At 38.7% G+C, this 14,438-nt stretch overlaps 1 protein-coding gene across 1 annotated transcript; it reads left to right on the top strand.

The window, feature by feature from the left end:
• Positions 1-40: 40 nt before the first annotated feature.
• Positions 41-3,645, top strand: LOC140237932 (uncharacterized). The gene is made up of 2 exons (XM_072317862.1): positions 41-66; positions 2,859-3,645. The coding sequence occupies exons 1-2, from the start codon at positions 41-43 to the stop codon at positions 3,643-3,645; spliced, it is 813 nt and encodes a 270-aa protein (XP_072173963.1).
• The last annotated feature ends 10,793 nt before the right edge of the window (positions 3,646-14,438 follow it).

Here is a 14,438-nt window from a genome sequence, read left to right as displayed (position 1 = left end):
GACTTTAAAATGCAAAAATTCACAAAGCATGGCATGAATCATGTTTGGGTGTGTAGGGGATGCAAAGTAGGTAACCAAAAGCTCAAAAGTGTGTACCGGTACCGAACCATAGTATCAAACAGTGGCGTAACTACGGGGGGGCATGGGGGGGCACGTGCCCCCCCCCCAATCCGCTGGTAAAAAAAAAAAGAAAAAAAAAGAAGAAAAAAAGAAAAAAAAAACCCTACCAAAATGGTAATTTAAGGGTTAGTAAACTGCTTTTGAAATCGACATGAAAGGATGATCAAGAAAAAAGATATTTTTCTAAGATTTCTTTTAACCATAAAGAGGTATTATAGTGAAACATTGTTCAAAAAGCCCGGAGACGATAAAAGATTGTGATTCAGTGTGATTCCTGGTTGCCATTTTGAATACAAGCAGGATGTGCGCAGTGTACTCAGAACATCGGAATGGCAAAAAGAGTCGCTGCAATGTTGCGCAATGTGATGTTTGATAGGTTGTACACATTTTGCTATCAAAGCTTGATCATTGATTTTTGCAGTGTTGCTTTACATACTAGTCTATATTAAAATGCCTTGCATTGCCAATAATAAGACTTGACCTTAGCTATTTCCTAACTTTTCCATCTATATGAAACACACACACTCACAAACACAAACAAATTAGGGGATGCTCTATATAAAGTGCAGATTTTAGACATCCTTCTCCCGCTTGGTCACTTCGACGCCCCCTCGCTGGTCATACCTCCCCCAATCATGAACATAAACCGACACCCTTGACTACCAGTGGCGGATCCAGGGGGAGCACCGGGCGCCCCCTCCCTCCAAAGCGAAAAAACATATATGTAACTACAAACGACAGTTTTTGGACTGTAAAATGTCAAAATTTTCAAGCTCGCTCGCTTCGCTCGCTCGCATTTTTGTTATGCAATTCTCCTGATGCTGCTGTCAGTAATTGTCAGTAATTGCCAGCAGCTGCGCCCGGTGCGTCCCCTCCCCTTAATTTCCAAAGCGAAAAAATATACAATGTATACAAACGGCAGTTTGGGGACTGTAAAATGTCAAAATTTTCAAGCTCGCTCGCTCGCATTTAATCGTTATGCAATTCTCTTGATGTTGCTGTAAGTAATTGCCAGCAGTTGCGCCCGGTGCGCCCCCTCCCCTTAATTTCCAAAGCGAAAAAAATATAGCTACAAACGGCAGTTTAGGGACTGTAAAATGTCAAAATTTTCAAGCTCGCTCGCTTCGCTCGCTCGCATTTACTAAGTAACCGTTATGCAATTCTCCTGATGTTGCTGTCAGTAATTGCCAGCAGTTGTGCCCGGTGCGCCCAGGCCCTCTCCTTAATTTCCAAAGCGAAAAAATATAGCTAAAAACGGCAGTTTTGGGACTGTAAAATGTCAAAATTTTCAAGCTCACTCGCTTCGCTCGCTCGCATTTAATCGCTATGCAATTCTCCTGATGTTGCTGTCAGTAATTGCCAGCAGTTGCGCCCGGTGCGTTGGCTCCCCTAAATTTCCAAAGCGAAAAAATATAGCTAAAAACGGCAGTTTTGGGACTGTAAAATGTCAAAATTTTCAAGCTCGCTCGCTTCGCTCGCTCGCATTTAATCGTTATGCAATTCTCCTGATGTTGCTGTCAGTAATTGCCAGCAGTTGCGCCCGATGCGCCCCCTCCCCTTAATTTCCAAAGCGAAAAAATATAGCTACAAACGGCAGTTTTGGGAACATGAAATGTCAAAATTTTCAAGCTCGCTCGCTTCGCTCGCTCGCATTTAACCGTTATATGCCATTCTCCTGATATTACTGCCAGTAATTGCCAGCAGTTGCACCCGGTGCGCCCCCCCCCCTGAATTTCCAAAGCGAAAAATATAGCTACAAACGGCAGTTTGGGGACTGTAAAATGTCAAAATTTTCAAGCTCGCTCGCTTCGCTCGCTCGCATTTAATCGTTATGCCATTCTCGTGATGTTACTGCCAGCAACTGCCAGTAGTTGCGCCCGGTGCAACCCCCTTAATTTCCAAAGCAAATATATACATACATATAGCTACAAACGGCAGTTTGGGGACTTTAAATGTCAAAATTTTCAAGCTCGCTCGCTCCGCTCGCTCGCATTTAATTGTTACGTTATGCAATTCTGATGTTGCTGCCATGAGGTGCCCCCCCAATGTCTTGACCCACGGTACGCCACTGGTATCAAAGATCTTCTTCCCAAATCATGAATATGCTTCAGATCTACCCCATCCGTGCAGTGGAGGCCTCTTTTGGGAGTTGGGGGGAGGGGCAACGAAGGGCTTGAGGTGGCGTGCATTTCAAAGCTTTGTTTTTCCAGGTCCGAAAGTAGTATTATTATAAGCAAATCATATTGCATAATCATAGGTAGGGCCTCCTTCTAAAGGTGAAGGGTATGAACAGTTCAAGACAGAGTCGACGAATTAGCCCAAATAGGGGAAAACTAATTAACCATCTAACTAAACTTCTAACTACGTTTACTACCACTTCCGGACTTTTAAATGAAGAACAACTTGTCGTTCACATCATGGATGTTGTATTATGGGTCACCGCTGTGATTTATTTTTATTAGTACTATTCTTTAATTGTCATTATTATATTCAACAAAATCTAAATAAATTATTTACGACAACGACCAAAAATGATGGTGACGATGATGATGATGATGATAATAATAATGATAATAATGATAATAATAATAATAATAATAATAATAATAATAATAATAATAATGATAATAATGATAATAATAATAATAATAATAATAATAATAATAATAATAATAATAATAATTTCTGGTTGAAAGTGGAAATAATGTAAACGCCATTGATCCACTTACTTTCAAAAGCCAGAAACGAACAGAAAGATCTGCAAAGTGGAGAGAAAAGCAGCTGCACGGGCAGTTTTGCAGAGAGACGGAGAACATCAGCAGTAATGACACATGGTTATGGCTGAAGAAAGGAGAACTGAAGAAGGAGACAGAAGGACTGATCATCGCTGCCCAAGAGCAAGCACTGTCAACAAATGCTCTGAAAGCCAAGATACAGAAGAGAGATGTGGATGCCACATGCAAGATATGCCGAGAAAGAGACGAGACAGTGCAACATATCGTATGTGGCTGTAGTAAATTGGCGCAAAAGGAGTACAAAAGACGACATGACAAACTGGCACAAGTCCTTCACTGGGAGCTTTGCAGAAAACATGAAATACCATGTGAGAGCAAATGGTATATGCACAAACCACAGAAAGTTTCTGAAAATGATCAAGTTAAAATCCTGTGGGATTTCGATGTTCAAACTGACAATGTCATCCAGCACAGGCGTCCGGATATCATCGTCGTAGAAAGGGCTCGACAGATGTGCACAATCGTCGATGTCGCGGTACCGGGAGACAGCAGAGTAGCCGAGAAGGAGAAGGAAAAGATAGAGAAGTACCAAGACCTTGCCAGAGAGCTTCGCCGCCTGTGGAATATGAGAACGAAGGTGATCCCTATTGTCGTTGGAGCACTCGGAACAACGCCAAAGCAGCTGCGACGGCACTTGGACGATGTTGGTGTGCCAGATCGAGTGCAAACGCTCCAAAAAGCAGCATTGCTGGGGACGGCACGAATCCTGAGAAAAGTACTGGAAGTCTAAGGTTCCAGGATGGAACTTGACGTGATATTAATCTCCAAGAGATATCTTGTGAAGATAGAGATACCAATAATAATAATAATAATGATAATAATAATAATAATAATAATAATAATAATAATAATAATAATTATAATGATAATAATGATAATAATAACAATGATATTAATCGGAGTATGTCTAAGATATTGTCTTCAACACTTTGGAGTGAATAGGTCTATATCCTTAGCTTGAAAGGAAAAACGATAACTCGGTGTGCCTTGCTATGAGAAGCTTTCAACCAAACAGGATGCACGCTTCAAAAAACGTGCTCTAATTCAAATTATTAGGTCTGTGCAGAAGCAGGAAGAGGTGTAAGACAAAGAGCAACACAAAGGGGAAATTTTCTCCCTTTCTCCTTTGATGATAATGTAAAATTCTGTATGACCTACTAGTCTACGTTGTTGTATTTGTATTTTCATACTTCTTAAATATTTATGAATTATCATCAAATTCATATCGGCTTAAAAGGAAAAAAAATGAAAAAAGTGCAGATCATTGCCGTCATAAACAAGGCTTAGCTTCGAGACTAATGAAATATATTCTCCACCTTCTCCAAAAAGAAAAAGTGTAAACATGTAAGATTTGCACCCTTCCTTCTACAAAAATTAAAGGAGACCTCCGGATGATTTTCAGACTTTTTCATTTGAACAACTATAAATTAGTTATACTGAGTACAGAGTTTCAGAATTTATAGTGATTGGGATAAGGAATAAGAATGTTTTCAAAATTTATAACAAATTGCAATAAACAAGGATGATGAGCTGGGGCTGAAGGAAGCAGAACAAAAGAAGAAGGCATGCGTAGATTCTACACAGGTGAACTTGTTAAGCAAGCGGTATTGGAATTGCACTGCTACATTTCTGAAATATGTGAGGCTCCTATGTCATCAACACTGTTCAGTGTAATTTGTTTAAGATTTTCAGAGTATTGGTTTCTCTGCTCTAGGACCACAATAAATTCCGCAAATCTGTACATGGAACTGTCGATTTATGTACTACATGATGTGAAATTATGAAAATTGTCTGGAATGACCCTTTAACAGAAAGATTTGCATGATACCAAAATAAATCAAGGATTGGGAACAACCGAAACCTTGTGACTGTTTGACCTTCCTAGCTAAATTTATGTAAACCGTACCTGGCTATTAAAGAAAACAAAGCTGCAATGGACTACGGAAGCAAAGCACCCATGGTTTTAACCCATGGTGGGAGGAGAGAGACCAATGGGTCCCAATTTCACATTTTCATCTTCTTCTCTAAAAAGCAGAGTCAAATTTTTGACAACCTTGGACGGTATCATAGCTACAGACAGACTTTCATTAAGTTTATTTGAAAGGATGATTATATCAAACTTTTAAGTACGATGTAGCTGTTAATTTAGCTTAATTAGTTTTGATAGTGGCATAAAAGACAGGTCCTTGATTGTGAGGCTATAATGTTACTTACATCAGCGTTGATTTTCAAGTTGCCTAACGGATGCTCGTGTGATAATACACAATAATATCTATACATAATGATAAATGTAGACATTCTATAGACACGCCCACATTATAAAACATAGTTTACATAATATACCTACGGGGATAAGCCCTAAACCTTGCAAAGTATGCATTGTTTTTCTTCGTTATTGTATTTGATCGTACATATTACGGTCAACACGCATTATAATTCTTTTTTTACAAATTGATAAAGCAATATGATTTGTGTAATGCATGCATTGTATTTTTGGATGGAAATAAATAATAATGTCTATCGTTTGCCAGTCGGCGAAATAATTATCATGATGACATGGACGAGGAAGGGATTAATAATTGTTATTGCTGTCGTTATCATATCTTTTGGAGATTAATATCACGTTAAGTTCCATCCTACAACCCTTGACTCTAATACTTTTCTGAGTCCCCAGCAATGCTTCTATTTGGAGCGTTTGCACGGGGTCATCCCACGAGACCGACACCCACGAGCGATACAGCCCACGAGTTCGACATTGAAAACAGGTCCATGAGTCATACAGCTCAAGAGTCATAAAGCCCATGAGTTCGACACTAGGTAAAAACAGCTCACGAGTTCGACAGATACAACACGGGGCTTAATGTGTCGGTCTCGTGGGCCTTGTTAGCTTAACGAACTCATTGGCTGTATAAGACTCGTGAGCTGTATAACTCGTGGACTGTATGACTCATGGGCTGTATGACTCGTGGGCTGTATGACTCGTGGGTGTCGATCTCGCGACGTGCACCCGTTTGCATTCGTTCGGAGACACCCACATCGTCTAAGTAACGTCGTATATAGGCTGCTTTGGTGTTGTTCCGGGTGCTCCGACTACAATAGGAATCCACCATCGTTCTCATATTCCACAGGCGGAAAAGTTCACTGGCCAGGTCCTGGTACTTTTCTATCTTTTCCTTCTCCTTTTCGGCTACTCTGCTGTCTCACGGTACATCCACATCAGCAATTGTTCACATCTTCCGATCTTTTTCTATAATGCAACGATGATATCTGGACGTTCATGCTGGATGACATTGCCAGTTTGGACATCGAAATCCCACAGGATTTTAACTCGGCTATTTTCAGAAACTTTCTATGGTTCGTGCATTTACCATTTGCTCTCACATGGTATTTCTTCTTTTTTTTTCTGCCAAGCTCCGAAATGAATTAATTGTGCCGGTTTATTATTACTATTATTATTATTGTTATTATTATTATTATTATTATTATTATTATTATTATTATTATTATTATTATCATTATTATTGTTATTATTATCATTACTATCATTATCATTGGTTATTATATCATTACATATTATCTTATATATTATTTTTATATTATTATTATTATTATCATTACTATTATTAATATTATCATTATTATCATCATCATAATAATCATCATCATTATTACTATTATCGTTGTGTTACTGGAGTTCTTATTTCGTGTTTGGCAGCTCCTACCCCTGCACGAATCACAAGCATAGAATAGGAATGTCAACATCTGCATAGTCGTGCATATGAAAGAAAATGAGACGTCGTGAATATAATTGAATCACAATGACTTTTTGAATAAAATTACATACAGCGTGTTTTGCAGCGGAAGTCAGTAGTCTCGATAATTTATGCAGCCCATCGAAAAGATAGGAGAAGCACCACTTGACAACGGAGGTAGCCCAAGGGAATCGGTGTTCAGTCGGGGAGGGGGGGGGGGAGATACCAAGGAAATGGCTGAAGGTTTTCAAGGTGTTTTCTTAATGGTGAATGTTTCTGTTTGCCCCATGAGATGGCAGTAGTCCTCAGTACATTTAACTTCAGAGGAAATAGAGCGAAAAAAAAATTAGCATCATAATATTCTTAAAGCGTCATTCCACAAAACGTATTTACAGTGAGATCCAACAAACAGATCTGAATGTTTCTTTCAATACGAAAGGTTTGGAATATTGAATTTTGCATGTTTATCAATAAACAGTGATAAAATGCAAATAAGATAAAACATTGATGTATGATTGATCGTATGACCTCATGAGACTCTTCCTGACCTCTCTGTAGAGTGTAACATTCTTTGTCACGGTCTATGGTATATTAAAATAATGTCTTCAAATGTGCATGAATGATGATAATGCTATAAAGGTACGGGACAGCCTTGTGAACAAAAGTTTAATTGAGGGTATCCTCGATTGATGAGTTCTTGATTAAGTCACAAAGGAATTCTTCCAAGAACGGCATGATTTTCCACATGGAGTATATCTAACAGTTTCATTGCATTATTGGTCTGTCATTTTCGAGCAGATGCTACGTCGGAAAGCCGTAATGCTTCAATCAGTCCAAGGAATGGCATATCCATTCTTGTTGTTGAATAAGATTTTTTTTTCAGGTCGTCGGTCTTATAATTTCAGACCAAAAGATAATCAGGGGAAGGTTCAGACATGACCACTCCACAACGGTAATAACTATCACGAAGACATCTACGTGTAAATATATCAAATACATGAGGCAGGAGAAAACAACAACAACAACAACAACAACCGTGTTTGAGGTGTTTTCATTTCGCATTCACTGCGCGCGCTAGCCTCGAGGCCATTTTCCTGCTAGCACAAATTGACCCATAAAATGTTGCGTTCCATTTTAGTGCCATTTGTACCACAAGATATGCATACAAATTATGAACAAAATAGAAAGAGAGATAGATAGATAGATAGATAGATAGATAGATAGATAGATAGATGAATAAATAGATATATAAAGAGAGAGAGAGAAAAGGGTCCTGACAGACATTTAGTTTATGTAGAGATGGCTTGTTTGAAAAAGAGAGGAAAAAAAAAAGAAGAAGAAAGAAGAAAAAAGCTGAAGAAAAGAAGAAAAAGAGGAGTAGAAAAAAGATGACGAGATGATCTAGGAGAATATAGTAATCTAGGAGAATATAGTAACAAGTTATTAATATCGAACTTACTAATTTTCTTTGTGTGATATGGATTGACTGCAAGTAGTTTTCTCTCTGGCTATGGCTAATACTACTTTATGTGGAAATACTATTTTTTTATTGAACTGATTTGAATGGCAAATTGTTTCATCTTCTCGCTGGCACGTATAATGTACACATAACACCTCCAACTATATCAACAGACAATCAGTACATCCAACAGTAATGAAAAGGAAACCTATGTGGAATTTAAAGCGATGGTACAGTATTGGTGGAGATGAGAATTGGGCTTTTTACTTTTTGCGAGATACCAAGAAAACACTTATGAAATGGTACAGAAGATACCATTTTAAGAGGAATTCAAAGTTTATTTGATGAAAATTGGGTTTGGAATGACTGAAAAATCCAAAGTTTGGGTCCCACACTTATTAGAATGGCTCTGTTTTGGATATTTCAGCCATTTCAAAACCAATTTTCATCAAATAAACATTGAATTCCTCATGGAATTACATGCTCTTTCATATTTCATAAGAGGTTTCTCGTTATCTCACCAAAAATGTTAGAAACCTGAAATTAGGTCTCAACCAAAACTATACGATCCCTTTAAAACTAAAAAGCACTTACTTGTCAAAAGAAAATGCTAATTACTAAGATATCAATTTTACGCGGAATATTGGGCTAACCCTTTTCATTTCTTCTCTCTGCAACTTGTCACAATGTCAAATGCAGCGTTAAAGTGCAAGGAATCATAATAATTCTGTTGAGTAAACCAAGGGCCAAGAAATACATGGGTGGTATTCTTGATCATAAAAGGGCTTCTGCTTTCTTTGCAAAATATAGATAAAGTAACCGCGGGGAAATTCTCACTTAAAGCTGCGCAGAGCCTAATTACTTGGAGAAGTGCTTGGGAATCCTCGCTAAAATGATTCACTGTGGAACGCTCAGTATCACGGGACCAGGTCGATCTTATGCTGTCAGCGGGCTACCAACAACAAAGTATTCAGAACAATTATTATTTACACTGGAAGTTTATGAGGAAATACCGGATCACTTCGCCCTGTCTTGCTCAAATGTGCGCCGCCTTATTCAAATCACTGTTCGTCTTTACCTACCCTCTAACAAGGGCTACTTTGCCGCAGTTTCTTTGTGCAAAGTACTGTATACTGTACACGCTTATGGACAGTGACTGAATATCAAAGTGAACGTCTTGAAAGAGTAAGGACATTGTGGTCTTTCATATACCTACGGCTATGGAGTGCTAGAGAGGCAAGTAAGTATACTATTTTTCTTCATTACGAATGATGCTGTCTTCGGCCGTATCATCTGTTTCTTCAGCACTGAAATCCCCTTGTATTTGACAATACAGTGGGGATCTTTCTGCCACACATGCAGCGACGCTCTCAAACCGCATTATTTTAAATCAATGTGCATGCATGATCCGTACGAGCTGATAAAGCTGACATTTCCTGTGGTGTTGTGATAATTATTTTTTTCCGGGCCATGTTCCCTGCCAAACAGATGAATAATGCATTAATACCGTTCCGTATACTGCGCTATAGCGATCATCACCCCTTCTTCCCCATTCGGATTCCATTTCCCTCTTTGCTTTATAATTTTCTCCTATAACTTTTGTGGACTTCATAAACTTTATTGATTGATTATAAACAAACTGATGGTCATACGGAGTATGCAGAAATCCGGGTTGTTATTTTGTCAGTTAAGGTTCCTGCGAAAGCAACTTTCCATGTCCAACCATTTTTTCACACAAAAACAAAATGTAAGCGTATATGAAAACACATAGGGACCAAGTTGATTTGTCAATTTCACCCAACATGCCCAAATCGACACTCTCAGTTCCTATGGTGACGAATATCCATGCGTGATTATTGTCTCGTCCAATATAGGGAATTCACGATTTGTTCTACTGTAAACTACTCATCGTTTACTCTCTTTAAACATGATGAAGCTCTGTAGTATAATGAGTTTTGTGATAATGAGTCTGACGTATTACCTTGTATCATTTCACTGCAGTTAATTAATGGAAACTCTTGACTAAGGGTTGTTATGTCGCGGCTACAATATGCTGAAGGTGAATTGAACATAAACGTGTACTCCATGAAGTCTGATTTCGATGAGGTGATTCTTTCCAAAATAAAACCCAGCAAACATCACACAGACACCTGCTTTCCTTACAGAAAATTTTGTTTTGTTTGTTTTGTTTGTTTTTGCTTCAGGTTCTTACATCAGTTCCACGTGACTGGTGGATCCATTAGATTCTATAGTGATAGTTAGTGAACAGCTATTCGGTATTGAATACGGTAAACTAATTTTCTTAGGTGATTTTCTTTTGCTAAATAACGTATGCACAAAGAAATGGTTGTATACATCTTCAAAACAAAGCAATATGTGATCACTGTAGCAAATAATACCATAGGATTATAGTGTAGTGACCCGCGGGTATTGTGTATCACAGCGACTATTCAGGTTCATGATTTCCAGTAAGATCGAACCTGAGTACTCATTTAAGAACTTTTGAGGGCAAAATTAGATACAGTCATCAAAACATTCGCATCTTTTTTTTTTTCAAAACATAATTTTCTTCCAGACTATTAAACACAAGCTAGACTAAACAATCCCTATATGTACAAATTCCATAACTGTATATAATATCACATGCCACTCCAAACATGACGTTACTTTATACATCTAAGCACAAATATTACTCATGTTGATTTTTCTCTTGAATATAATGGCGAAAACAGACTTTGCCCCGAAATTTATTGTCCCGCATAAAGCGGATAAAGGGCTACACTCGCACACATGGTATTCGAGCAATGTCACCAATTATGTCTCTTCTCTGTTTGAATAACTTTTACAAAGTATAGGAGGTGCTGAGAATTTGTACTTTGGTTTTTCCTGGGTTGTTTTATCTTCATTCTGAAAAGGAAGTGATGTCTGCCATAGGTACACTGATAGCTCTCCTAATTGGTAAGTGGGAATAATGAAGAGTGCACACAAACAGAAGAGCTTGATTTAACTAGTACATTGTATTTTTATTTCAGAGGTTGACAAAGGTGATTATAACATTTGACTGAGAGATCACTCATTACCATTTCCACAAAAGAAATCCTCATGTTGAAGCAATGTAATATTTTACTCTGTCTATTAGATGGATTCCGGCAGAGCTTCTGAAAACCTCATTGAGGGTGCCTATGAACCTGCTGTCAGGTATACACCGGGCGAGGATTGTGTGAAATCGGCAGATGGGGAGTACTATGCGAGACTTTCCTTTGGTGGGTATTTGAGTCTTCAACTTCACCTTTGATATGAAGACTATAGTCATGATTATATTATAAACATACATAACACAGCTCTTTGGCAGATACTCTTTCGATATTCTCCGATATTTTCTCAGACTCTGTTCATGTGATTTGTGATCTGTGAAACGGTAAGATAATGGTAAATCTCATTAGTATATTCATCAAGTGCATGGTTATCGCTATTGGACATTTTCCACTGTAATGAAGATTTTGAAAAAATGTTAGTTTAAAAAAAAGATGTATTTGGAAATCGCACAAAGATGATGCATTTTTCTGCTTATACGTGCACAACAGTAGTTGCTATTATAGTTTTTTTTTTCATCTTTGTAATCTTTGGAAAGTTGAGTCTCAAATTTTGCCAGTCGGATATAGCTATATACTAGTACGTGTGCCTGCATAAAGGATGACGTGGGCAACGTAGCAGAGTCGAAGCCAATTGCACCTTGATTACAGTATATAGAGCAATGCGCCACACTCACAGTCACGCAACGTTTCTGTAGGGTACTCTCTACCTTCACAAAATGTATTGCAAAAAGCTAAAGCAGGTGATTTTGGAATATCCTGAGGGAATCTAAACAACGATACCAATTATCGCAGATCTTTGAAGCGCTGGAAGTGTACATGCACGCTCAGATGAAATGGATCACCGAGAATGCTCTAAAGAGTTCATGAGTGATATCTTCTAATGAAGAATACTTCCAGAAACTTACAATGCGAAATATCTGTATCACGACCTATAGAGGAAGGACAGCCAATTATAGCGTAAAAATATTGATGAAGAGATCGAAATCGCGAGTGAGATATAGATTTGATTTGAGTGCGTGACAACTCTTTCTTTTTGCCTCCGATAACAAGACAAAGACATAATGAAATTGGAGAATTTCAGGTTTGTTCTTCAAGATCGAATCAACTTTTAGTGCACAATGTTAGCAATAACAATCCTGTTTGTTATCATTCTTATGGTTGGGTATATAGACGTCATGGGACAAAGAGGACCAGAGTAACACAGAGAACATAATAATTCAGAACAATATTAGTAAGTGCTATGAGAATTTTCTTGCTTTATGAATTGTCACCCTCTGTACAAATAATTTTGTAAGATCCCAACTGCTGGTCTACATTTTTGCAAATACATTGTACGTGGGAAGAAGGAACCTGTGGGAATCGAACCTGTCATAATATTGGCCTACTGCTTTCCGGGCAGCGGCACATGACTACCAGCATGCTGGGTCATCCCTGGTTATCGGCAGTGACACGATGAATTTGGAACTTGGAACAAAATACTCATTCTTTGAAATTCCGACAATGTTATGTTAAACATAATTATTATGATTAATATAAGATGACATTAAGATTAACATCTATGTTTAACATAAGAATCTGGGAAAAGCTTAGGAATTTGCGTGAGAAGTTCATCATGTCACCGCCGGCAACAGATAGCCTGGTGGTAGTAATATCGCTGCCCGGAAAACAGTAGATGACGGGTTCAAGACAAGAAAAGGTTTGATACAAAGAAAATACAGTACTGGAAGAAATGAATGACCTTTTGTAGACCTCACGCCTCAACTCTAATTGTTTCACCACGCGCGTGCTCAGAGCAATTGACTTCAGCACAAGTGCGTGAAGTGAGCGCGTGCTGCCGTTGGATGTGTACAAAAACGTTGTATACCTCTCTTGTCAAACCGTGAGGTTTGGAAAATGCCAAGCAGTCGCCATTGGGTTCTCCGATGTCCACTTGACTCGCTTTTGCTCTCCATTCGTGTGTTTACCAGGGGCTGGATGTCGTCTGCTTTTAAGAAGACATCGGAGAACTGTCATTCCCTCACAAATTAAAGTCTTGGCGCGCGTAAAACGACAATTAAAACTTTATCACGGAGCTTCAATAGAAGGCTTATACCCAGTTGATTTATGGATTGTTGCACGTGGATTTTATTATTTAGACATTTATGCAATCAATTTCCTTATGTCTACTCATTTAAGGTGTGTGATCTATTGTAGACCTATACGCACGCATATTTTGCTGATTTGTGCAAACACGGTTTTGCTTCCTTCGCGAGTGGCAAACAAGACGCATTTATTGATATAATCTCTCGCCGAAACTTTCACCAACACTTTCCCTCACGCTGCCATAATATGACCGTTGTCAGCTTTCTTGGAAACAAGACATATCATTCTGCATGGGAAACAACTGACATCTATGCAATGTTCACCTTTCATCGGCTGTCCCGTAATCAACAGCTACGAGTGTAAAGCCGTAAAAGGGAGGGCAACAGACATGAGTGAGCTGGCACATCAGTAAATCAAACATAATAATTGGCATGCAATGTTGTGGACAATTTCAAGCGTGTCTAGATGATTTTCGCGAAATCTGTGACGGGGACTCAGGGTTGTATTCTTAGCAAAACACAGAGAGAGAACTAGAAGTGGGTCAACGAAAGGAAACATGCCGAAAGTTCACCGCGATGGCCCCAATCCCCAGGTTGCATACCATCTTGGTAAGTCTCAACCAGCTTGAAGTCTGAGCCCGCCAAAATGATACCATTTCTATATTCTTTTTCACTATATTATCACTATCAACGCAGCGTCCATGCGAGCATACAGACCATTCTATTTTTACCGCTTCACAACATGAAATGACCAGTCTCGGCAGGAAGTGTTTGCATTCAATGTACATAGGTTCTAGTACATTTACCCCAGGCCCTTCCCCTGACCCTAACCCTAATCCCGAACCTAATCCTAGCCCTAACAAAAATATAATCTTAAACCCAGCCCTCCCTAACCATCATCTTTGCTCTAACCCTGCACTAACCAGTACTTAGTCAGGGTAATTGTCCTTGGGGTAATTACCCTGATACGAATCAGATCCTATGTTGATTCTTGTTCAGTCATGATATTGTTTCTATAAAGATGGCTTAATTTCATGCATACTGTGAAAAACACAGTGATAGTTTGACGGTACCTCCAGCGACCGAATTTCCAGCTATCACTCGCCCGATTACCTTCTATGAATCACACATTATAA

Source organism: Diadema setosum, chromosome 14 (genome assembly GCF_964275005.1).
Source record: "Diadema setosum chromosome 14, eeDiaSeto1, whole genome shotgun sequence".
Lineage (NCBI taxonomy): Eukaryota > Metazoa > Echinodermata > Echinoidea > Diadematoida > Diadematidae > Diadema > Diadema setosum.
The sequence above is the reverse complement of the archived record's forward strand: the minus strand, read 5'-3'. Positions and strand labels throughout refer to the sequence as shown.

Excerpts from the sequence above, each read along its gene's own strand:
- LOC140237932 (XM_072317862.1), top strand. The coding sequence starts at position 41 with ATGTTTGGGTGTGTAGGGGATGCAAA. Across the intron at positions 67-2,858 it reads GGGTGTGTAGGGGATGCAAA|CCAGAAACGAACAGAAAGAT; the intron begins GTAGGTAACCAA and ends TACTTTCAAAAG.